The sequence below is a fragment of the Pelecanus crispus genome, chromosome 1, assembly GCF_030463565.1.
Source record: "Pelecanus crispus isolate bPelCri1 chromosome 1, bPelCri1.pri, whole genome shotgun sequence".
Taxonomy (NCBI): domain Eukaryota; kingdom Metazoa; phylum Chordata; class Aves; order Pelecaniformes; family Pelecanidae; genus Pelecanus; species Pelecanus crispus.
In genome coordinates this window covers 67,352,993-67,379,856 of record NC_134643.1, presented here as the reverse complement: position 1 = coordinate 67,379,856, position 26,864 = coordinate 67,352,993, and the positions used below count along the sequence as shown (strand labels likewise).

At 42.1% G+C, this 26,864-nt stretch overlaps 1 protein-coding gene across 1 annotated transcript; it reads left to right on the top strand.

The window, feature by feature from the left end:
- The first annotated feature begins 17,019 nt into the window (after nucleotides 1-17,019).
- On the top strand, nucleotides 17,020-24,681 carry STMP1 (short transmembrane mitochondrial protein 1). The gene is made up of 3 exons (XM_075727638.1): nucleotides 17,020-17,098; nucleotides 20,831-20,884; nucleotides 24,234-24,681. The coding sequence occupies exons 1-3, from the start codon at nucleotides 17,084-17,086 to the stop codon at nucleotides 24,312-24,314; spliced, it is 150 nt and encodes a 49-aa protein (XP_075583753.1). The 5' UTR covers nucleotides 17,020-17,083; the 3' UTR covers nucleotides 24,315-24,681.
- Nucleotides 24,682-26,864: the final 2,183 nt, after the last annotated feature.

Here is a 26,864-nt window from a genome sequence, read left to right as displayed (position 1 = left end):
AATAGCCATGAGCTTGATTTCAAAAGAAAAGCCTGTGTCAGTGGCAGGGTTTTTACCTCCTAGTCAGCACGCTGCTTTTTGCTGCACTTATCTTTTCTTTCCATTGGCGTCGTGTTACAATTTAGAAGTCTTATCAGGTCACAGCACTCACACAGAGAGCACAGAAAGGTTTCATTGCCCCAAAGAACTCAGGCATCTGTAACGGGAGTTTTCAATGCTTTCGTGTCAGTTGCATTTGTACCCTTCAGCATTGCTTTCTCCACAACATTTCCAATATTGCTAACTTTCATGCTGTTAGTGTTTTTTCCTCTGAGGCTCAGGAATACAAGGGGAAAGGAAAAGAGAGAGGAGAAACTCTCCCTCTGGATCTAAAAGCCTATTCACTGATTCCTTTTCACACTTCCACTCTAGCAGGCCCTGAACAGCTACCTGCCTGTCTGGCCTAATGATTTTCATGCTCATCAAAAGATTTATTGCAGGATGGTTATTTGGTATCTTTTAAAATGTTGCCATACATCTCTCTCAAAGCAAAAAGGAATCTGAATAGTATTTGACAGCCAACAGATGTGCAGTCTGTAGACGCAAAACCATTTTGAAATTCTTCTACTAACAACCTAACAACAGCACAACTTCTCTTTGTTGCAAGATATGAAAAGCAGAGTGAGATGAGAACACATGCATGAAATGGACCCCCTTTTCAATACTCAAATTTTCCAAGAAATGAAGAGCCTTTTATACACAGTAATCACTTACACCTTGTACTTGTAGGGCTGATTTGGTTTTGCCTGGATTAGTTTTCAAACCAGTTCACTGCAGGACCAAATGGATGGTGACACTATGGCAAAGGAGAGGATGCCAACACAAGCCCAAGATAAGGTGTAGCCCCCCTTCAGTACCCTTGCTAGCTAAACCGTTCCTGACTATACAAGGTATTGAACGTCCTTCAGCACCCTGATCTATGACACTTCCACAGCATGAGAGCCTCGCTTCTAAAGCCAAACATTCAAACCTTGTGGCTCCTCTCTCTCTGTGAACTCAAAAGCTACTGGGAAGTGGCCCCTAACCACAACAAGCTCTTGAGCTCACTTCTTAGGCTTAAACATGTGTTGAAGAGCTTTGCTAGACTGCAGAGCTCATGACTGCAATTGTGTGGGTTCCTCAGAATGTTTTTTTCTGCTTCCACTTTAAGTGCAATGATACATGGGTCTACTTGAAGAAAGAAATGAAGGACCACAAAAAAACCAAAGAGCATTATAGCCATTACTGTCATCTGTGTGAAGAAAGCATTGCAATGGCACCTTGCCTGGTGTGTCTAGTTTACTGTCTTCAAAGCCTGTGAAGAAACATATTCAAATACTAGGGAAGAATGTGCTTGTTTTGCCTAGTCTGCAGCCTGGGTTTTACAGCAAAGGCTCTTCTCAGGGTTTCTGAGCTTTAGGCTTTAACCAGTGCCAAGGAGTAAAGGGGGTGAAAACGCTGAGGTAGAAAAGTCAGATCAAACTCTGGGATCCTCAGGCAGAGGGAATGGAGATAATGATGGGAGAAAAACCCCTAATTGGAATGAAAGTAAAAGATAATTTATGAACACCAGCAACAAAATTGTTTCTCCAAATAAGACTTATTTGCATAATTCACTTATTTTTCTGCTGTTTCTATGGGCCTTTTTATGTGAGGTGGAATGGGACTTTGACAATCATTTACCCTGTCCTGAGGCATTCACATCATAAATAATACACTGCATGCAAAATAATTTTCCATTACACTGAAAAATTAGGGAGTACTAGGATTAAAGAGGCCTTTTCAACTATGCTTCTTCCCTTTGTGCAATTCTGCTCCTGCATAGTCATGTAAGTTTTCATTTCATGTTTACACACTGTTTTTCTCAGCAGGCACCCTTCCCCTATAAAGAAATCTTAAGGCTCTCTGGAGATTGTATTTAAGCATTCCTGCCTGGGGTCCAGGCCATCAACTCAATAGACCATTCAAAATGATCTTGTTTTATATGTTGCTGCACATCAACAGCCTTAACAGGGCCATGTGGCACAACACAGCTGTGCTCTTCTGAGTGTTTTAGACAGAAGGAAAATGAAACTTTTGAGACAGCAAAACACGATTCTGAAAGAAAAAAAAGATACAGATCTGGTAAAATCTAAATAAGAGGACAGTGTCTAGTGAGGCTTCACTGACTCTGTGATATACTAAGGCAAACTGCTGATTGGTAATACAGTTCCAGCAGATGCACTTCATACTGTGCAACCTGTGACACATTGAAGTGCGTCTTTCCTATCTGTAACTTCTTCTTACTGAGGTTTCTCTGCTAGCACATGTCTGTCGCTCAGGTATCACACCTCCTCATACCACTGACCAATGCCAGCACAAATTTCCGGTGTATATTTGACTTCTGTGAAGCTCATCTGATACCAGGTCTTTTAGGGACTAGTTCAAGAAGACATGAAGGCAGAACAGTTTAATTCCCTTTCTCCCTTTATGTCTTTAAGATATGACTTAGTATGTACTGTGAAAAATTCCCTAAGTACAGAAGCAGCTCCAACTGCAGCTTAACACTTTGGTTCTTTCTTTGTTTCGTCTTACTTTAAGCTTTCACTTAATTCTCTTCATGCTTCAGCAGATGTGAACCATAATAATTAGAGCTAGCTTTTGGAATGAGCTGCAAGGATAATTGCCTGGGCATCCTGTGTATGGAGAGAGGACAGAGGGACCATTAAGTTATCTTAGGCTGTCCCTGCACTGAGAGGCTGGTGTGCTCTGTGGTGTCTACCACAGTCTTGGGCTCCTGGTTTCCCAGCCTCCCAGATCTGGCATGATCCCTTTTGGACTGCCTGCTGGGATTTTCTTTCCCTGGAAATCCAGTTGAGGGAGAACGAGAGGAGAGGCTGTTGCATAAACTGAAAAGTGCTCCTGGTTCCACAGTCACCGGATGGAAATGTCAGAAAGGAGAAAGAGATCCATGAGTTAGTTTCTTACTTGAACACTAAGACTGTCTTTGCTTTTTGCTAGTTGTTACCTGCAGTTGTCTGTTTTTCTACAGATAACTGGTGTTTGCTGAAGGTTACACTGAAGAAGGATGGTAAAAATTGGAAGATGTATATATCTAGCCATCCTTCTTCATGATGATTAAGTGGATTGTATGTGCAAGTAGCACATAAGGGACAAGAAGGGGAAAAGAATATTACCTTTCTCTTTTGCTAACCACTTTTCTAAACAGGCATCAGTAACCTTAGAACAATATTTGCTAACCTGTGGGTTTCCACAGAAACTCATCCTTAGATATAAAGTGATTTTTAATGAGGCTTTTGACCCTTACATGCAGGGTTCTCAAACAAAAAGGGTAGGGGAAAATGCCCTGTCCTTAGGGTATTTAACTGAGGCAAAGATCTGCTATAATGTTTCAAATTAGCTACCATTCCTTCCAGGAATTTTATTCAGGCTCTAGGAAATGTTTCCATTTACTATAATAGGGAAATAGCTGAATAGTGGAGGGTTAAATTTACATTGAATTTTGGGTTAAGTTAAATCCCCAGTGGGGAACAAATGGTTACTAAGGCAACAGGAGCATGCATTCAATACCTGTTATTCAAGTCTATATCCTCATGTGCATTAACTATACCACATTGTTTATTAATATTCACTCTAAAATGGATGTTGCTAGAACCTTTTTGCTTTGACCTAAGTAGCAAGACATGAATTAATGTGAAAAGAACTCATAACTACTATCAATATATTAAGATGCCTCTCAAGAAGCACAGATCTTTGTATCTGAAGAACAACTTTTGCTTCCATGTAATAAAACATCAAAAAAAGCATTTGTAAACAGAATTCTGAAGGGAGCTCTGCCCAGAAAACAGAAGGACCTACCATGATGTCCTGAAACAAGCAGTACAAAATTAGCAAAAAAAAGCCAGGTCAAAATACCCACTTAGATACTAAGCACTGATATGTAAGAATTTCCATGCAGAATCAGACTAACAGTATCTGACTGTATGTGTTGTTGAAGACCATGACCAATATGGAGTGTTTTAGGTGAAGCCGGAGAACTTGTGCCTCCCTGTTTTTTTCTCCTGTGATAAATGAGAATAATATGTTCAGAAAATATATGCTAGCTTTGGCCTACGATAGTTTGCAGAGGTCAGGAACATTATGATAAGGACTTGAAAGAACTAGTACACATTGTACAACACAATAGCACTTCACAAAGCTTTTAAGACATCTTTGTGTAGCCTCCCACAAGAACAGAGAATCAAATACACATAGCAATTCATCCCTGAGCTTACTCATTCCTCTCCCATTCAGAAATTAAGTATCAACAGCAACAGATGCTTCAATCTGAAACAAAAAAAATATGTATTTAAAATGCTTCCTTGGGAGTGAAAATTCTTCCCATTCAGAATCATCAGAGCATGTTATTTGATTTCATTTAGATTTTTATACCATGTTAAAATATACTCAATATTATATAAAACTTACAAGACACATACATGAACATGTTTTTTTAAATAGCGACAAATATGACAACGTAACTAACAATGTCTGTTTCTGGAAAGCATGAGCTTGCCTTGCTGTTTCTTGAAACACTACCAGAGAGAAGTTAGGGTCAGCTGGATCATCTCAGTTTGTTACTTCAGTAACCTCTCAGAAGGCAATGCATAACATTATTCCCTTTGTAGATTTGGCCCTAAATGCCTAGTACTTTTCATAATTCAGAGTTGCATTTCCTCATCCAGAGTTCACAACCTATGCAGCTGCAATGCTCCCAAGTGTAACAGAGACATATCTATCAGTCCATCTTAAAAAATTATGCTATTGAAGCAAAGGATCTCATTCTTCACATCTAAATGAGTCTATGAAAGCAGGAGCACTCAGTTATTGAAACAGAATTAAATCACCTGTTCTAAATAACATATTGCAGACAAGTATATAGCACAGAGTTAAACTCACATTGATCAATCTGGAAAAAAAAAAAATTTGCTTAAGCTAGAGTCTCATATCCTACAATATCCTTGACTTTAGCTAGCTAGTCTGAAACCACAGTGATTTGTATAGTCTCTGTAATATCACATTGGCCTAAACAGAAGAATCATTCAAAGGATTCAAAAAATCACTGTAGGAAAAATTTTGCACATAGTATGAGTTTCAGGCTTTTTATTTAATTTTTATTAAATTCTTGTAAATTATCCATTCCGTAAGGGCAGCTGTCACATGAGACCTGGCACACACTGGACAGCTATGAACAAGAGGTCAAGATGTCCTCATAGTTAGGATGCTTTTGAAGATCCCATGAGATACAAATAATGATTATTAATCAAACATTAACATCTATGCGGAAAAAAGTATTTCTTACAGAAATTTTCACTACAGTGATGAGAATGAGATTAACCATTATACTAAATACCCAAAATACCTTCTATAGTTAAGACCAGCACCTCAGAAAGGCATCTGAAGTCTTTTGGATTTTACTAGCAATTGAAACTCTAAATCCTCCTTGGGCTCCTTTAAAATACTTAGCCCAAACCCCAAAGCCAGGATAAGGTTTGAGATGCTGTGGGGCTATAATTCTCCAGTAGCAGGACCCTGAGGCACCCAGGTGCAGCAGGCAGGGGCACGGCTGCCAAAGAGTATTCACAGAAGTTGTGCCTCCTGGATTTAGTTGAATGGGTTGTCTTGTTCAGTGACAGAAACTTGGGAAGTGCCAGCACAAAATTTCTTGCTCACTTGGTAACTGGAAGCATTTGAACTCTGATTGCTTGCCAGTTGAGTATGACAGTTATCAAAGACAGACAGAAAGAAAGTGAATATCAAATAACTGTAATCAAGTAAGTGGGGTTTCTCAATTCTGTTTGATGTGTGCAGGTTTTTCATTTCCATTGAAGACTAAAAAGAAATATAAACAGGGCTCAAGCAGAAAGCATCAGTGTTGATTTTCTTGCATCAGAGATTAATTAAATACTTAGAGCCATAGTCCTGCAAAGGCATGACTTCTGTGACTCGTCCCATGAAGTCACCTGAACTTCTTCCAGTGCAAACCTGGAAGTCTTTCCAAGACAAGCATTTTTGATCAACTTTGAGAGCACTTTTGAAAAAATCTCTCCTTTTTGACATTCCTACTGTAAGGAGAACAGGTGGTAAAATATTCTGACCCTACAATTGATCTCTACATTCATTCAGATTATTTTAATAAACTGAAGAAATTATGTCTAAGAAAATAATACCAGATAGTACGAGTTTTTTTGTTTGGGGGTTGTTTGGGGTTTGGTTGGTTGGTTTGGGTTTTTTTTTTTCATAAAAAGCAGAACAAACAACCTTATGATAGAAAGAGGAGAGCTAATTAAAATCGGGGAAGATAATCTCATTCTTTTTGAAGAGCTGCTTGGTAAAGTGCAACACCATAATTAGATTATTCCACCAAGTTTAATGAATTGGGTCAGTTAAACCAGTGTCTCTCTGTTATGAAATATAGTGAAAATCTGGAGTGACTTTTGGAAGGAAAAAAGTGTTTGAAACTTATTTTTTAATAAATATTATCTAGCTGTGGGATAAAAAGATTGAAAGAGGTTGATAATGTTTTTGATAATTTGAAAAGACTTCTTAAATTCTTACTCGGGAAAAGAGCACCATCTACTGATCATCACTCTGAAATTCCAGTATGATGTTTCATTTAGATGGGTTTTACTTGTATACAATATCATAATCTTGATTCCAGAGGCTCTGGATGACTCTTGAAAACATGTGAAAGAAGGCTTACCTATTTTCAGCTACCAGCTAATATTTTATTGTTATTGTGGTGTTTTATTGTTATTAGTAGCCAGCAGCACCTTAGCAGCAGAAAGCATGCTTAAGAACTTCAGAACATATGGTGATATCAATAAACCCACATTATCACTAAGAGGATGGTAAATGCTTTCCTAGTACAGTTGCTTGTTACAGACACCTGCTTCTTGCTGGCACAAGTAACTTTTTAGTCATGTGAAGAGCTAACCTAAGCAGGGGACAGGCTGGTTTTTTTAAGTAGGACCTGTTCTTGAGCTGCCCTGAGGGGCAGAGGACAAGGACTGCCCTTTCCAGTCCCAGCACAGATTTACGCCAAATTACAGTATCATTTAACATTGCCTTAAAAACATGCAGCTCTTCTGCACTAAAGAGAATAGTTGAGTTCTTGAGTTCACCTCCAAAGCTTTTTTTGAGCTTGCTTTTCTGCCAGAGAACCAGCTGTGACAAAGAATGTCACACAGAGGAGTATTCAGCAGAGAGCAACACTCATCCAATGCCATAAACACTCTCCCCACTCACACGCAGAAGACGTAGCTATACTTAAATCTCAGGTCATTACTCAGGTTCTGCCAGACACATTCTAATTATATTCTTTTAATTATATCACATATGTCTTCTTTTTATAGCTGCTCTGAAGGCACTGACTTTTATTCCACACAAAGGTTGCTCAGGCAAGTTCTTTTCTTTATTTTCTTTCTCTCTTAGGAATAAGTGATTGCACTCTAGCTAGTTAGAACAAAGTAGGGTTCCAGGAGCAGCTGGGTGGGCTGCCCAGCAGGTGTCGGAGGATGCCAGGCACTGAAAGTGGTGCTCCAGCAGGTCCTAGTGGGGTAGAGATCTGCCTGACCAGGCAGACGGGCTGTGACAGTGACCAGGACAGCTGCAGCCTTGCTCTGGACAGGAGCAAGGATGGAGTGTCCATGCAGCAGCCAAGACACGGAGGCTCCCGGTAAGGTTTCTCCCTCCCAGCTCTGTCTCACAGCCCCGGGGGGTGGCAGTAGAGACTGCAGAGCCTGCTGGTGCACTCAGGGCCCTAACAGGAATACACAAGCTTAGCTATAAATAACAGTCTTTGCTCATTTTCCTGTACATTTGATAAGACTTAAATTCTTAAAAAGCTCTAGTGCTGTTCTGAAAAGCGATTTCAGAAAATTGGTCTGCTGGTGATTGCTGTCATCCTATGAGTGACGGGGCTATTTTCCCAGTGTCTCACATCTGATGTGATTGTGACGACTGTCTCTAAACCAGAACGTGAGGAGCTGAACCAGGAGCTCCCACAGCTGCATGCACAGCTACATCTTGAAACTGCCAGTTAAATCTCCATGACTGGCACTCATGCCCTCTGCAGGTCTGGCACAGAGAAGAATTCATTGCACAGCTATTATCTGCTCATGCAATTATGCATCTCTGTGACCACAGGAGAATTGGGGTCCTTCTTGTACTACTGTCCTTCTCAGGCCATAGCCCAGCAGCTAGAGCTGAAAGGTATCATTGCTCAATAATGTCTTGCTTGACTCTGCCTTCAGTGTTTTGAATTCCTTGTCCCAGGGGCATGCGATCATGTGAACATCTCAGCCGGCCAGCGGAGGAGTTGTTTAGAGAACATTTCTAGAACTTGTAGCTTCAGGGGAAAAACTTAAAACCATGACTCATTTGCATTCAAGATACTCCATTACCCTGCCTAAATATAAAATTATCAGTCTTTGGGGTTTGAGGTTTTTCTTTCTTTATACACCGGAACTTTTGCTGGACAGGTTTCTACTTTGCCTGGCAGCATAGACGGTTATTTCATGATTTTTGGATGCAAGGCTTGGTAAGACTGAAAAATCTGTTTCCTCCATTAAAAGGAAGATGAAATGAATGACTGGATATAAACAGAAAGCATACTAAAATCATAGGTTAGCATAATTCAAGTGGGAAGTGACCTCAGAAGGTCCCTAGTCCAACCTCCACTTCCAAGTAGCAGCTCTGAGCTTAGACAAGGTTGCTCAGGGCTTTATGCAGCTGAGTCTCGAAAATGTCTAAGGATGGAGATGGCATAGCTTCTCTGGACAACCTGCTCTGCTGCCTGGCTGACCTCATGGTGAAACACTTGAAAGCTAAGTGAGTCCAAGTTAAAACATAAATTGACTATATATATATATGTATTGAAGGAAGGGAGAGAAAAGGATAAAGTAGAGACATTTACATGGGGGAAACCAGAGCCACTGAGGTGTGTAGTCAGATATTCAGCAAGTAAGTTAGAACTGTCTGTAGGCTATGTATATCACTGAGTAATGTAATTCCAAGGTATATGATAAATTCACAGATAGAGCTTGCAGATGTCCTTTTGTGGAAATGCAGAATGAAGTTGCAATGCTAGGGTGGAATGAATGGCTGAACAGGTCAAGAAATGCACTTCCATGCATCTACAAGAAAAAAAATGTGCAGCTGAATTATCTTTATTTTTTTCCCATTCAAAGTACTTCTTTGAAACTCATGTGGTTGGTTCATTTTAGGAGCATCTCATTATTATTACTTTGCATATAAAGAAAACTCAGCTGGTATTTTGGGTTTTCTAGCTATTTCTCAAGTCCTTCTGAGCCCCTCCCTTTGTGCCAAGCAACTTGTGGGGTTACTCTAAAGAGGAGCAAGTCTTAGATTTTTAGGTTCATAGATTGAATTAGGACATCCAACATCAGACCATGCCACGAGAATAAGGACCAATTTCTCATTTTATTGGAAAATGCAGAAATAATCTTCAATGAAGCTAGGCCAGGCTCCTGCATTGTTGTGTCACCCCAGACTGTGACAGACCTCTCAGCTCCAACTTGTGAGTCATGCTGCCTTTCAGCCCTGCTGCTCAGAGACCTTTGGTAGGTTCTCTCTTCTGTTTCTCCTGGGGCTTACACTCCTCATGCTCTAAAATTTCCCTTTTTCTGGAAAAGAGAACTTTTAGGACAAGGGAGAGCTCTGGAGTTCACTCTGGAATTCACTCTGGAGACCCCTGGGCTGGGTGATGTCTGACAGTCTCCCTGTTCCAGCTGTGGCTCTGGTGATGGCCCGGGCAGCAGAGAGGAACAAACACTTGCAGGTTGTCTGAGGGCTGATAGGAAGAGCTAAGCTGCTCCCTCTGCCCCTGACAAATTGTTCACACAGAGCTGGGCAGACTCAAGTGTACAGCTAACATAAGGAACATATTAAGAAGGTAATATACTTTCACATACATTATGAGGAAAATGTAATTTCCTTTTTTCTAAAAAAAAAAAAAACCAAAGTAAATGTTTTGACACTTTTTTTTACTTTTTTTTTTTTTTCCTGTATTGAACTAAGCCAACTGTCTGTGTTTTGTGGTGTCAGGAATTATCTTTGAATCTCATAGTGCTCTGTGTAAAAATCAGACTTTAAAAGGGTCGATATGAACCACCATAAAATAACTATCTCTTCTAGTCAGTAGCTACATTTGAAAACTTGGCCTTAAACAACTACAGACTCACATGGTGAGTCAGTGATGCCTTCTGTTTTTCTGTGAAAAACATACTAGGCTATTGATCTGAGAACTCCAGAGGGGATGGGATACAGCATCTAAGAGGACAGAGGAGGGGGTGGAAGTTATTTTGAAAAAGATGTTTTCAACAGGTTTAAATTAACAATAAACTGCACCTCGGCTGGAAAAGATTTGAGGAGATGCAAACTGAAAGGCTATTTAGGTTTTTTTCAGGTAGGCAATTATACATGGTTTATTTAAAGGTGGTAAGTTCTGATAAGTTTTTGATAAGCTGACTGTCCTGCAATTCTGATTTCTCATTTCATATTGTTCTATACATATTAAGTGTATAATACTTTCTGTATCTATTGTGTACTAAAATGGTGCATGTCTCCAAGGCAAGACAAAAAAAGTCCTGGATAATTACAGCTCCTCAGAAACTGTTCAACCATATCACAGATTATATAAAAGATATTTTACTATGGCAAAGAAAAGAAAATGGGCAGAACTGAAAATGAAATTTAAGCATTAAACATAAAATGTAAACAGAAATTTTAATATATGATTTTCTTGCTCCATCTGGTGTTTATTTCACAGAATTTCTAGCTCAAGGAAATCTGATTTCCACTCCCCTTTTCAGCTATACATCAGAAATGAGGAGTGATATTAGAGGACACTTACACTGATGCATGCTGAGGGCTTGCATTCAAAGTTGTATATTAGCTACTGTGAAGGTACAAAAAGAATACTTTTTTAAATCAATGTTTATATCCTGTGACTTAAATCATATTCAGATCTGATAAAGGGTTTCTATGGCTAACCACTTAACATTTTCCCTCATGATATCAATTAGACTGCTAAAATACTGTTCGTCCCTACTAACCTTGCCTTGCTTACATCCTCATCATGGCTAAATCATCAATACTACTACTTTATTCAAATTAATTCTCAAACACTTGCAACAAAATTATCACAAGTATTCACATCAAATCTTTTATTGTTGCTGCTTTCAGGTCAGATAATAGCTTATTTACCAACTGTACAGAAAAAGCATGTTGGAAGGAAGAGCGAGAAGATCACTGCTTGACTGCTCACTGGGTCAAATATTTGTGGAGAAAGTACCTATAGAGTCTGCAATATAAATCACTTTTAGTATCATAGTATCATAGAACAGACCAGGTTGGAAGGGGCCTTAAAAGATCATCTGGTTCAATATTTTGTGGGAAAGGGAGCCTAGATGAGATTATCTAGTACCCTGTCCAATCTCATCTTGAAAACCTCTGGTGATGGGGACTCTACCATGTCCCTGGGAAGGTTGTTCCAGTGATTGATTGTTCTCACTGTAAAAAATTTCTTTCTTATATCAAGATGAAACCTCTCCTGGTGCAACTAGTACCCATTGTCCCTTGTCTTTTCCATGTGGCTCCATGTGAAGGGAGAACCTCCGTCCTTTAAGTGCTGGAATACCATGATGACGTATGCCCTGAGTCTTCTCTTCTCTAGGGGGAAAAGACCTAACTCCTTCAGTCTTTCCTGCAAAAACCATTGATCACCACCCTCTGAGTGAGGCCTGTGAGCCAATTTCCTACCCATCTCACAGAGCACCCATCCAGTCTGTATCTTGCCAGTTTGTCCAGGAGAAGGCTGTGGGAAACAGTGTCAAACGCTTTGCAGAAGTCCAGGTAAACAACATCCACTGCTCTCCCCATGTTGACAGAAAATGTTATTTTGTTGTAGAAGGTGATCAGGTTTGTCAGGCATGATTTGCCTTTGGTAAATCCGTGATGGCTTTTCCCAATCACGTTTAATTTGTTTTGTAATAGTTTCTAGGAGGACTCATTCCATTACTTCCCCAAGGATTGAAGTAAGACTAATGGGTCTGTAGTTTCCTGGGCCCTCTTTTGGACCCTTCTTGTAGATGGGTATGACATTTGCCCTCTTCCAGTCATCAGGGATATCCCCTGATCCCCATGACTTTTCAAATATTATAGACAGTGGCCCTGTAACAATGTCAGCCACTCCCCTTAACATCCTGTGGTGGGTTCTGTCCGGTCCCATAGATTTATAATGATAATAGACAATATAATGACATACCACCCTTCTTTTTCTACTGGGCCTAACATACACAACTGTCTTGTCCTGGTATGTTCATACACCAGCAAACTTATTGTAAAAAACAGGGTAAATTAAATATTACCCTATAAGAAAGGATTCTCACTTTCCATGGAGTGGAGTATATATATACCCACACATGCATGTTAAAAACAATATTAAATCAACATAGAGGCATTTTCAAATATGATTTAGCAATTGAGAATAATGTAGAATAGCCAGTATTACCTGACAAACAAGCTTTCTGCATACCTCACAGGCTTGACTATACTTGTAGAGCACCTGAGTAAAGTAGGTAACACTGAGAAAGTCTTCAGCAGCAGCAACTGTGTTAAAAATTATACCATTTTCCCTATCTCAGTTAGAAAGATGAGTTTTCCAACCTTACTCATATTAAGTAGATTAGTCTTCAAGATTCTTGGTTACAAGGGATAATCTGTTTTCAAAGACATTGTTTATTGTATGTATGGGTATTACTGTGGCCTTTACAACTTGCCTGCACGTACTGATTGTTGAAAATTATCAGACTATCTGTGTGTCTTGTCTGCAAGTGACTGAAGAACTCATTGTACTTGATATTCAGCATTTCAGCTTTGGGTTTGACTGAATGCATGCAGTAGATCCTGGGATTTCACTGGTGCTCCATGACTTTTATATTCTTCTTTACACTGCAGATATTCACACTTCTGCACTTGGTCCTGTTGTTCTCCCACACAAAAGACTCCATTTCCTAAAGCACAGGTGTGATGGCAAGGTGGAAGGAGCTAAAGCAAAGATGCTGTAAATCAGTTGTCAGTCTCACTGAGCCCAGGTTTTCCTGGGGTAGGCAGCCGAGTGCAGACAGCTCAGTGTCACACAACCTCAAGGCACTCCCATTTGTGCTGCTGCTCCTCATCCCATCTTTATTCTCCACATGCTATTACCAACCTCTACGGCAACAGCTGGTAGCTACAAGAGAAGAAGCTGCAAGAAGTACCTTAAAGAAGACCCAGACAGCCTTCAGCCCCTGGTCCGCGAAGGATTATGACTTGTATCATCCTCTGGCAGGACAAGCAGGGAATGAAAAAAGCAAAGCATATGAAAAGCAGGCCATGTAACAGACCCATCCCCAAGCAGGCAAAACAAAACCAGTGCCACGTATCACAATGGACTCCTTCCACTCCATGAACATTGCCCAGAATAGCATCAGTGGTGTTGGAGTCGGGGAGTCTTGTGTACCTCTTCCTGATTTCTTCTCTTCTTCAAGATCAAATAAAAGCACTCCAACCAAGTTACAGCCAATGCCCAGGCTGGAGTAAGTGCTGCCCACTTATGAGTTCTCTGGTCTGAGGTGAAGGCCTATTTGGGGGAGCTCAAAAAAAGAAGGGGTTTTCTTGTTTTCTTTTTTTTTCCCCAGCTATAAAAGCATGATAGGTGCATTTATAGCTGTCAGACTGAGCTCTTTCTTTCAATAACATATGCCATCCACCATACCCACCCTCTACAGTCTCTAAGTCAAAATGATTCAGCGTTGGCTGATGTAGATGGAATGGATTTCCTTTAAAGGAAAAAATGATTTTTGGCTGCCCATTAAATGTCACAGAGGAAACTCATGGCATGTAGGAAAACAACTGTGTACAATACTGTTGAGTCAAGACTGTCTGACAGATGTTGTACTCATTATAGTCTAAGCACAACATTTTTAATGAGCAGAAAACAGGAAAAGCCTTATCTCCCTGCGGTGATACTCTGGAGGCATTATTATTACTTAATTAATAATTACTTAATTAATAATTTAATTAATAAATAAAAATATTACTTAATTACTTAAAGCCTTGTTTCCTCCTGCTGGTTTCTGACATGTGCTCAGGCTGGAGTCTGTAATATTATCTGAGCGCTCTGATCCTCCACATGTGTAGAAGGCCTCAGCATTAGGAAAACAGTTATTACCAGGCGATTTGTTCCTGTTTCCAGAACGAAGCTCATTTCCAAGATTCTTGAGAGTGCCACTCCAGAAGGCAAGGAAACCCAATCCTGGCTCTTGTGCCACATCCATCCAAACTTCTCTACGCCACTTCCAGATGTGGTGGGTTGACCCTGGCTGGATGCCAAGTGCCCACCAAAGCTGCTCTGTCATTCCCCTTCTCAACTGGACAGGGGAAGAGAAAATGTAATGAAAAATCCTGTGGGTCGGGATAAGGACAGGGAGATCACTCAGCAATTACTGTCACAGGCAAAACAGACTCGACTTGGGGAAAATCAGTTTAATTTATTGCCAGTCAAAACTGAGTGGGGTAATGAGAAATAAAACCAACATTATAAAAACCTTCCCCCCACCCCTCCCTTCTTCCTGGGCTCAACTTCACTTCCGATTTTCTCTACCTCCTCCCCCCTGAGTGGCGCAGGGGGACAGGGAATGGGGGTTGCGGTCAGTTCATCACATGTCATCTCTGCTGCTCCTTCCTCCTCAGGGGAGGGCTCCTCACACTCTTCCCTGGCTCCAGTGTGGGGTCCCTCCCATGGGAGACAGTCCTCCACAAACTTCTCCAATGTGGATTCTTCCCACAGGCTACAGTTCTTCACAAACTGCTCCAGCATGGTTCCCTTCCACGGGGTGCAGTCCTTCAGAAGCAGACTGCTCTAGTGTGGGTCCCCCACTGGGTCACAAGTGCTGCCAGCAAACCTGCTCCAGCGTGGGTTCCTCTCTCTCCACTGGTCCACAGGTCCTGCCAGGAGACTGCTGCAGCACAGGCTTCCCATGGGCTCACAGCCTCCTTCGGGCACATCCACCTGCTCCAGCGTGGAGTCCTCCATTGGCTGCAGGTGGGTATCTGCTCCAGCGTGGGGCTCCATGGGCTGCAGGGGCACAGCCTGCCTCAGCAGGGGCTGCACCACGGGCTGCAGGGGAATCTCTGCTTTGGTGCCTGGAGCTCCTCCTGCCCCTCCTTCTTCACTGACCTTGGTGTCTGCAGAGTTGTTCCTCTCACATATTCTCACTCCTCACTCCAGCTGCAGTTTGTGTCCCAATGGGTTTTGGGTTGTTTTTCGCCCCTTCTTAAATATGTTATCACAGAGGCGCTACCACTGTCGCCAATTGGCTCAGCCTTGGACAGTGGCGGGTCGGTCTTGGAGCCGGCTGGCATTAGGTCTATCAGACATGGGGGAAGCTTCTAGCAGCTTCTCACAGAAGCCACCCCTGTAGCCTCCCCACTACCAAAACCTTGCCACACAAACCCAATACACCAGATGTCAGCTCTGGCCCAGGGAGGGAAGCACAATATAGCAGCTTTGGGATAACCTGAAATTCCAGAGAAAGTTGTCTCAAGTCTGGCTCCTCACTACAGTATCACCAGGACCAAAAAAGAAGTTACTTAGTATCTTTCTGTTCTTCCTTTCCTAAAACGCATAGAAGATACTTTACCTCACCAGGGTACCTGCCCCAGAAAGGCAGGAAGCTACATGTTTTCTATCAGTTGGAGCATTCAAGCTTTCTGGGAATAGAGGCTTCGTTTGTGTTAACCTGGTTTCAGGGTAGAGTTGCCCAATACTTCCAAATAGCCACGTTTTGTTTGTTTTGTTTTGCTTGGGTTTTCTTTTTTTTTAATCTGAAATGGTATGTGAAAAAGAGAAAAAAAAAATAAAAAAGGAAAGACAGGTTTTTTGAAAGCTCTTGTGGGATCATTGGATCATTCAGGCGGGAAGGGGCCTCAGGAAGTCTCTAGTCCAACCTCCTACTCCAGGCAGGGTCACCTCTGAGCTTAGAGCAGGTTGCTCAGGGTTTAACCCAGCTGGGTCTTGAATACTTCCAAAGGTGGAGATGGCACAATCTCTCTGGGCAATCCAGGCCAACTGCCTGCCTGCCTCCCCTAAGGGACAAAACAGTCTGTCCTTAAATCCAGCCCAGTCCTCTTGTTTTATCTTGTCTCTGCTGTCTCTCATCCTCCCATCATGCACAACTATGAAGAGCATGGCTCCACCTGACCAATACCTCCCTTGAAGGCCCTGGGGGGGGTTGCTGCCAGGTCCCCCTGCATGGCTGAACAAGTCCTGCTCCTTCAGCCTGTCCTGATCAGCTCCAGGGCCCTCTGCTGAACTTGCTCGAGCTTGTCCAAGTCTTTCCTACACTGGTGCCCCAAACCTGGCCATGGGTACCCTAGATGTAGTAGGGAAGGCAAGGAAAAAAAAAAGAACAGAAAACCTTTCTTTCAGGCTTCTCCAGCATGGGAGGCTGACTTTTCCCAAGCACTGAGGCAGGGGACACCCAAATCATACAGGATTTCACCCGCAGAATGGAGACGCCTAGTTCCCCTGATCTGTACTTGAAGACCCCAGCTTGAAATTACCCATAGTGTAAAAACTTGGACTCTCATGTAACTGCTCGGCAGCCCCTCGGGAGCGGCAGGCTCGATGGCCGGCGCCAGACATGTCCCTGTGCAGCAGGAGGGAGGCCTTAAATGACGGCCCACCGCCCTCTTTGCGCGGTTCCTCATCCCAAAAAACGGCAGGGGTCAGGCGGGAGCGGCCGCGCCGGGCGGCGGCCTCTGGGGAGTCCCAGGCCCAGGGCCTGGTGGGCAGAGGCTGCGGAGCCGCCCAAGGGGCGCGGGCGGGCGGCGCTGGGCGCACCCCTCCCCGCCACGGCGGCGATGAGGGCGGGCCGGCACCCGGAAGAGGAGCCTCCGCCGCCCGCCTGACTTCCCCGGCAGGCAGGCAGGCAGGCAGGGAAGCAGGCAGGCAGGCGCCATGCTGCAGTTCTTGGTAAGGCTCCGCGGGGCCGCAGCGCCGCCATTTCGCGGCAGGGCGGGGCGGAGCGAGGCGGGCGGGGGCGGCGGCGGGGCCGCTCCTCGGTGAGGGGAGGAAAGTCGCTGTGTGCGGTCACCGCCCGCACCCGCGCCTTGCGGGCGGCTCCAGGGAGGCCCGGCGGGCGGGCGGGCGGCCTTGTCCTGCCCGGCCCGGCCCGGCCTGGCCTCTCCCCTCCCCGCGGCGGCCTCTCCCCACAGACCCGCGTCGCCGCTGCGCGCCTTGGGTGCTCCTGCCCCACGGCCTGACTCGCCCCCGTGGCCGTGAAGCTGCTTGGGCGGGGCGGCTGCCCCCAGTTTTGGCTCTCCAGCATCCTTGTGCGTGCGGCTCCGGGCGGTTTCCCCGTTCCAGCTCCTTCAAACCCGGCCTGACCCTTTGAGCCGCCTCGCCCCGTTTTTCGGTGCCCGCCCTATGCCGCCGGGTTTGTCCCTGCTCCCCACGGAGCCGTGCCTTAATACTGCTCTGAAAATGAGAAGTTGCTGCCTTGTTTTTTCTCCAAGTCGTGCCCTTAATTTGCCTTAGAGATTCAGCAGATTTTGCTTGCTCATGGGGATGCCCTCCTGCTGCTCAAATGTCTTCGCTATAGCTTATGTACCTCCCTCCTTTTATGAGAGCAGGGGTTTTCAGTCCTTGCCATTTTGCTCACCTTTAAAAATGTATCGCTGGAGATGGGGATTTTCATATATAGAAATTAAGGCAGGGGATCACGTTTCATTACTGCCTTTCATTAAATCCCCTTGAGAACAGCAGAATTAATAGACTGCATGTTTTTATACTTTGCTCATTTTAATTTTCCGTTCTGGTTTTCTGTATGTTCCTCTAAACTCTTCTGGGTGTCTGAAGTTAGATGCCTGGCTACTCTTCATTAAATACTTAATCAATGCTGGTATTTTTACTGCCAAGTGTTTAAATAAATTGCTTGACCAAAAAGATGCTGGTTTCTGCTGTAGCAAAGCATGGAAACAGCCTCCTGTTTTTCATTCTAGTGATTTGGGGGATACTCTGGAGTTTTAATTGTGTTCAGATATGTCCCAGTAAGCACAAACAATAAGTGATATTCTTTCATCTTTCATTGGGGGAAGAGTAATTTAGCTGGCTAATAAGTTTCATACCAAGTGTTGATACAGAGCAAGAAGAGATGGCCTATTGTTAATTGGAAGAGTCTTGCATGCGTTTATGAAATGAATAAATAAGGACTATTTCTTATCTCAACTTTGAAATAGCAAGTATGAAAGGCTCAGTCATTTCTGTAGCTGTTTATAGTTTCTCTCCACTCCACTGAAAACACTCAGTAAGGGTAAATATGGGTAGCCACTCTCAAAGTTTCTGTGTTTATCAAATCTACTGCTTGCTGCTAATGTTTTTTGTTGCTAGATAAAAACCGCTTATTAATTGTGACTTCTTGATTAGCACCTGAAAGTTAGAAAAAAGATACACTAATTCTGGGTTTCTTCCCTCTTTGGGTGTAGACTGGGTGTTTGACTCTTGCTCTCCCTTGTTAGGGCTGTAGCAGGCAGATAAAAGGATAATCTTGCAAACCTTACATTTTTGCTATCCAGAGTTAAGCATTAAATAAACATTTGTTTAAAATGCAACTTGAAGTGCTGGGTAGAAATTGGAAGACCCTGAACTCTCATCAGCACTGTTAGCCTTAGTTAATATACACATTTTAATAGGCTATATGTTTTGCTTACCACATAACTGAAATCTAAACAGTGATTTTTCTTTTTTTCCTCTGCTTGAATTGTCAACTATAAAAGTAAATGTAACTGGGTGGATTGCTCTTAAATGCAGTGCTAGACTTTTCAGTAAAGGAGTATACTTAAAGGGAGTGCTCATCTCAGTATTGTCTGTACCGAATAAGCTTTATCACACAGCAAAATATGATAGTTGTCCCATCTTTGGGAATGTTCTAGGGTGAAAGCCTAGAAAACTGCTAATAAACAAGGACCTGGTTTGTGTTTTCAAGTGAGTTCTCAGACAGTGCTAAAGTTACAGGAAATTCTCCTCTGCTAGAATGATGCTCTGCATTAAGAGGAATCACAAGTCTGGTTTACGTCATTGAGATATTTGTTAATATCTCCCAGAGTACTTCTTCAACTGATAATAAAAGCCACAAGAGCAAATGATAACCATTGCAGTACACACAAAAAAAACTCTACTTCTTCTTAAATTGTTAAAGCTAAGCTTCTTAAAAAGTAGTAATAAAAAATAAGACCAAAAATCTGTTTAAGAAAATACTGAAGTAACTTGCAGTCATGGTTCATTTGGCAGTTTTCAACCATTTTTAGTTTTCTATAGCTAGCTTTTCACCACTTCGGGGCATGGTTTAGTCTAGTCTACCCTTGACTGGTTTAATGTGGACTTGGTAGTGTAGGTTAACGGTTGGACTGGATGATCTTAAAGGTCTTTTCCAACCTAAATGATTCTATGGAGTCTGAGTCACGGAAAAGATGAGCTGCACTGTGTCCTACTTTGGGCATGGAAAAGATGTCTAGTCAGTATGTGATGGCAAAGTTGTTATTGTGGACAGTGGTTTTATTTTTCTTAAAATATTCTTGTTTGGACAGCAGTGACCATGAGCAATAACAATTTTCTTAAATAGAACTGGCCTCAGCTGCCATATAGAGTGATTTCTCTACTGACAATGAATGAAGGCACAGTATTAGAAGTCTCCTCTTCCAAAATAGTCAAATGAGCTTTCATAGTATAGGATGTAATTATTATCAAACATAACAATAAAAATAAAATCTAGGACCTTGGGGAGCTGCTGAATGAAAATCTCATCACCTTTCTTTGAAGAGAGGAATTTCTTTCCCTCTTAAAGTGTTGTTACACTTGAGGATTGTCCTCAGCTGGCAGGTAGGGACGAGGCCAGGAGCTGTGTTTCTGTTTCACTCATGTTCTCCTTCCAGGGTGCAGTTTCACAGACACCCTTTAGGAACTATGAGTTTGCACAGCTGTCCAAAGAGGTTGTGCCCAGCTTCCAACCAACAGTGCTTTCCTGCCTTAGAGGAGCCCCTAGATCAGAGTGAATTTGGCTGAAAACTAATCTCTTGTGGTGCAGGAGTCTGGGAGGTGCACAATTGTTTGTTGTTGCAGAAGATGCATAGCAGTTTCACATCAGTTTAAGTTGATGGGGGAGCTCCGTTCTTAAACCTTTTAAGGTGAGACTGGGATCTTTTTGCAGTCAGAGCTTGTGTTCTGACTTTCAAGCTTATGAACCTTTTTGTTACTGTGTATTACTGTGTTACATCTTTGCATGCGTGTGTCCCTCCCCAGCATTGAGCACTGTTTTAGTGTGGCTTGAGGCTTTCCAGGCATGGACTGAGAGCTCAATGATATGTAGGTCTCTGCTGCTATCTCCCCCATTGTTTTAGGAGTTACTGCCTTTGTGGGTGTGCAAAGAATTTTGCAGACAAAGGTGATCATAGCCTGATCCAAATAGTCTTGGAGATGTGTATTGAAAACATAACTGTGCTGTATTTTGGAAATGGTGGTAAGGTTTTCCTGGTGAGGAGGTTGGGTAAAATTTCTCTGGAAGAAAGGTGAGAAATTAAGTAGAAGTGGAATTGAAACTCATTAGTCTTCACATGACTTGCAATATTCCTTTTTTTTGTTTTGTTTCAACCAACATGCTTTTGATGGAAGGATGTTAACTATTCTTTTTCTCTTTTTCTTTCTTTTTAGCTTGGTTTTACTCTTGGCAATGTGGTTGGGATGTATCTGGCTCAGAACTATGATGTGAGTATCCTTGCATTCTCAGAGCTGAACCTATTTTGAACTGAAAATATAAGGATGTTTTCCCTCAGTTGGAATTGAATCAGTTTTTATTTTGATGGTTTATTTTATTTGAACAGAATGCAGATTGTATTGACTTTAGTTACAGATGAACTCAAATATACATAGAACCAAAACATCTACCTCTGACACCTTGTCTATGACAGAGTAGTGCTGAGAGCCTTAACTGATGTTGGGGCCCTAGAGCACAGATATTGTAACCAGACATCTACATAGACAGAGCGAGGAGAAACAGAAGAGGTCTAGCAGCTGCTTATGGATTGTACCAGCATTAAAATACTGGTTTCCTGACCCTGCTAGCCTGTCACAGTGTTCTCCACTCAGTATACCTGTTTATTACTTAAGAATCCTTCAGAGCATCTGAAATTTCTGTCCTCTGTACCAGTAATAAAAATAAGTTTTGCCAGCTGTTTGGGAAAATTCAGCACCTGGTCCTACCTCAAACATATATCATAGAATCACAGAATGCTTTGGGTTGGAAGGGACCTTTAGATGTGATCTAGCCCAACCCCCCTGCAGTGAGCAGGGACAGCTTTAACTAGATCAGGTTGCTCAGAGCCCCGTCCAGCCTAACCTTGAATGTTCCCAGGGATGGGGCCTCCACTACCTCTCTGGGCAACCTGTTCCAGTGCTTCATCACCCTCATTGTAAAAAACTTCTTTCTAATGTCTCGTCTAAATCTATTCTTCTTTAGTTTAAATCCATTATTCCTTCTTCTGTCACAACAGGCCTTGCTAAAAAGATTGTCCCCATCTTTCCTGTAGGCCCCCTTTAAGTACTGAAAGGCCGCAATAGGGTCTCCTTGCAGCCTTCTCTTCTCCAGGCTGAACAACCCCTACTCTCTCAGCCTGGCTTCATAGGAGAGGTGCTCCAGCCCTCAGATCATTTTGGTGGCCCTCTTCTGGACCCGCTCCAACAGGTCCATGTCCTTCTTGTGTTGAGGGCTCCAGAGCTGGACGCAGTACTCCAGGTGAGATCTCATCAGAGCAGAGTAGAGGGGCAGAATCACCTCCCTCGACCTGCTGGCCACGCTTCTTTTGATGCAACCCAGGATATGGTTGGCCTTCTGGGCTGCAAGCACACATTGCCAGCTCATGTCCAGCTTTTCATCCACCAGTACCCCCAAGTCCTCCGCAGGGCTGCTCTCAATCTCTTCATCTCCCAACCTGTATGGATATCGGGGGTTGCCCCATCCCAGGTGCAGGACCTTGCACTTGGCCTTGTTGAACCTCATGAGGCTGACACAGGCCCACCTCTCCAGCTTGTCCAGGTCCCTCTGGATGACATCTCGTCCTCCTGGTGTGTCAACGGCACCACTCAGCTTGGTGTCGTCTGCAAACTTGCTGAGGGTGCACTCGATCCCACTGTCTATGTCATTGATGAAGATGTTAAATAGCACCGGTCCCACTACAGACCCCTGAGGGACTCCACTTGTCACCTGCAATCTTTCTTTCCTGCTTATCTCACAGTGAGAAAAGAAAGAAAGTGAACTTTCCTCAGCTCTCACACTGAACTGAGAATTTTCACTGTGAGAGTTAGAGTAGAAGAAGAAGATTTAGAGCCGAGTCTTCAATGCAAGATTTTAATTTCTGCCGAGTCAGCAAAATCCCTTGTAAAACCAGTGCCACTTAGCTGTTTACAGGCTAAAGGAGTTGATGAATTTAACATATATTATTTTCCTTTCTTATGCAATCTGTATTAGATTAAAAAAAAGTTGTTGAGGCTCAAATCTGACATTTATGTTTTGTTTTCCTCATCTTCAGTATTGAAGTCATCTTGGTAGAATAATTCTTATTTTTTGCTCCTTGCTCATGGGCAAACTTTTGTGATCTGTCTGGTCACCTCCAGTAAGAGTACTAATAAAAGGCTGGTGTTTGTTTCCAATATATGTCTTACAAAGTTGTGAAAATGTAGTCATAAGAACATATTTGTTTTGTAAAGATAAGAACAATTTGTATTGTAAGCATGGTATAGTGCTTTTCTGGCAGCACTAGTAAAGTATTGCCACAAGAGGGGGACTTAATGCTTTTGATTTGCAGGAAATTGTTTCCTGGGAATGTAACACTGACTTGCAGGATGAACATGGTCATTTTATTGCTGGTATTGAAGTTGATTTCTTTTAGATTATAAACTTGTCATAATGAGGTCCTAATTCTGCAGCTGTATGCACATGTGCTTAGTTATAAGCACATGGAGGGTTCTGCTGACACCAGTGGACTTCACTTGGTTTAGCTTATAAATCAGGCATATTACAAGCTGGGCTTTTGATTTTGCTTTCTCAAATGGAGCTTAACTTTGAAAGGGAAGGGAAGAAAGAAACTTCCTGTATTACCTGTACTATCAGCCTCAAACCACTCAATGAGAGAACTGCAATCCGTTTGGATTAACTTCTGCTCTGTGTTGAGGTGAAATATGATTTTTTTTTTCCACAAATACCAGTGGGAACTTTGCTTTACTTTCATTTTAATCAGTTAGCTTGTAAAATTCTAGCTTGTCGATTCCCAGTTTTAGCTAGAGTCATGAGATAATCTATTCCTTGCCCTTAAAAGTTGCCTTTCTTTTTAAGTTGTCAAAACTTACTGTTGGATTACTTTATCAAAATGCTTTGATTTGCAAGAGAAAGCTGAAGTTTTGAAGTTCACAAGCGGTAAATTGAATTTTCATTCAAGCGTGAAACTGCAAAAGGTTGCCAATTTGCAATGCAGTAGAATTCCCCAGTGAGGAATTTTCATTCCCACCATGCAGGAGGGAGAAGTATTTCTTCAGGAAATCAGTACCAGGAGAAGTATTTCTTCATGAATTTTTTGAGAACATATTTGCTGCTCTTGAACATCTGTTTTCTCTTGGTCTGTGACCAGTATAGTGCAATGTAGTTTCCCCCCGGAAAGTCATTATTAAAGTCTATGCATTAGTGTTTAAATTGGCTTATTCTTGGCAGTTTGTCGTCTTTCAGTGAGGAAGCCAGACTGGTCTTACTAAATTTCCTGTAGCATGATCTTTTTTCCTCCCTCCTGTTCCCATCACCACTGGCTGACTTTTAGTCTTAACAATCTAAAATATTTCCGGAAACTTCATGTGAGGTGGATGCATCTGCTGTTTGCTTGATGTTGTTTTATTTTTAACCTCTGTGCAAGGTAACAGATCCTGGAAGCAAGAACCCTTTAGAAACCCGTTTAAACATGGAATTTCTTGCTGTGTTTATGGTATTGTCTTTCCTGCTGAGGCTCACATAGCTCAGGATTTTTTGTTAATTTGTGTGGTTTTTGTTTGTTTTTTGGTTTTGTCTTTAAAGATTCCTAACATTGCAAAGAAGCTTGAAGATTTTAAGAAGGATGTGGAAGCTAAGAAGAAACCTCCCAGCGACAAGTCCTAAGAGAGCAATGTTACCCAGGTCACCTCTGTGCATGCATCAAGGATGCAATTTACCTTTCGGGCAACAAAGATCAAGTATAGGGTTGGCATTGGAGGTTCCTCCACTTTTAGTCTCGTAGAACTGGAATGTCCCTCTTTTGAAAGAGCAGCTGTGAATTTTTCCTGGGACTGATTTTCAAGGGTTTCAGAATTTGGATTTGCAGCTGATGTGTGACTGGATAAGATTGTATTTTTCGTTATTGCTTTTCCTAATATTTTGTAACCCATTTTTACCTGATCCAAATGGAGTCCTATTAGTCCTGTTACTATGCGTACCTCACACTTTGTTATACCCTAGGTCTTAGAACATTGCAAAAGAAATTAAATGTATGAAGAAGTAACTTTCAGGGTTTCTTGTCATTTGTTGTGAGCAGCGGTACTTCACTGTCCTTAAGATCTGCATTCCATTATTGGAGATGGGAAGGTTCATTTGTTAAACTATGAACCTGGAGGGCAGGGGAGAGCTCCTGCTTTTGCCATTATGTTAAATGATCACTTCCAGCACCATAGACTTTGCACAAACATGGCTGATTTCAAAAAGCGTAAAAGGCCATCAACTTTAACCTGTGTTTCAAATTCATTGTTTCTTCTATTATTACCTCTTCCTCTTCTTTCCCTTCTGCCTGGTTGCTTGAGGATGTCTCTGGAGTGATGGGGAGGATGGGAGAGAGAAGAGTTATCTTCTGTAAGTGGTAATAGGGGCACGTGGAGGTCAGCAGTTATGTTGCGAATCCAAATGGTTCACTCTATGTACTTAATGGTCCAGTTTGTGTAATTGGTCTAAGTATGCTTTTTTTTTTTTTTTACTGCCTCTTGGTGTAGAACAAGGACTAGAGCTCAGTATTTCTATCAAATGTGTCTGGTGTTCCCATTACTTCCTCATTTCTGTGCATGGTCTTCAGTCCATTGCCTTTGCATTTGGTTCAGTTGTCTACCATGTATTTTCATAGGATTAGAACCATTTATCTGCCATCTCCTTTATAGTTTGTCTGGTATGCTCCTCTGCACCCATTGCTGCCACTAAAAACCCTGGTGTGTGAGAAAATACACACTGTAACTGTCCTCTTCTGTTTGAACGGAAAGCAAAGGCTGCATTTGGAAACCATAGTTTTGCACAAATTCTGTTGTAAATTCTGAAGAAAATATTGCAGTAATTTGAATAGATGTAAGCTTTCTTCATTCAACAAACTATCAAATATATTTTTTTTTTTCTGTAAAATAGAAGAGTCCTATCAACTCTGTAAGGTGACTTAAATCACTGAGCCCCCTTGACAGTCTTTTGCAGGATGTGAAGGACAAAGAAAAGTACCAGAAAGATATTCTCCTTGCTTTTATTAACAATGCCTGGTGACGGACTGCTATGGACAAGTAGGAGGAACCAGCACAGAGAATTACCTCCTTCACTCTTTCAGGCATACCTACAGTGCTTCTCCATTAGTGTTTTAGTTAGGATAAGGATTGTGCCTTCAAAGCAAATTGTCTTTTTACCATGTTTTCATTCTCATCATGGAAAAACTGTAGAGTACATGGACTGGATTCTTTTCAGAAGAGACTAAACCAGAAGATGTGCTTTGATCTCTAATGGGTGTTTAGTCCATGAGACAGGCCTAGAGACATTCAGAGGGAAAATATCCTAAGCTTTGGGCACTAACTGTTTTGCTCTGTAGACCCAGTGAACTGCACTGAGATAAACATTGCATGAAAGTCTTTAAGTACAGGACTCCCCATGTACCTACTGTAATTTTTACCCTCTACCCCAAAACCTTTAACTCGGACATATCTGGGTAGATTCCAAGCTCAGGAGTTTTCACTGTATCAGCAAAGACACATTTACAGATTAACTCACGCCAAACTTCCGCTTCCTTTTCCAAAGTTCTGTGATGGCAGAGTTCTTCCACAATGTGTCCTCCAATTGAGTAAAGTATTTCTCATCTAAAGATTCTCCTTCTTAAAGAATATATATATATATATACACGAGAAATATTTCACCTGTAATTTCCCATCCTTCCTTTCACCATCTGCCCTGAAATGTGTAGCTGACATAAGAGCTTTTGGTCTTTGGTAATAAATATTTGACAAGTTTAAAAGCCACTTCAAGTCAGCCAGTCTTAGTAGCTATGCTACCAACTCTTCCTATAGTAAACACTCAAAAAACACAAACAGGGCAAAATAATTTTGACCACCTAACATTAGTTATCAGAAACCTTATGGTAGCAGTATGCGTTGAAGATGCCAAGAATGTGCTTGGTGAAGGAAGCTCATAAATAAAGTAGAATCACAGAATCATTTAGGTTGGAAAAGACCTTTAAGATCAAGTCCAACCATTAACCTAACACTACCAAGTCCACCACTAAACCAATTAACGTAGAGTAATAATTAATTTCATGTTTCCTGGCTTGGTGGCTGGATCCTTTATAATGAAAGTAAAAACTAGGAATCATTAAGGTTGGAAAGGACTTTAAGATCATCAGGCCAACTGTCAACCCACCACCACCATGCCTACTAAACCATG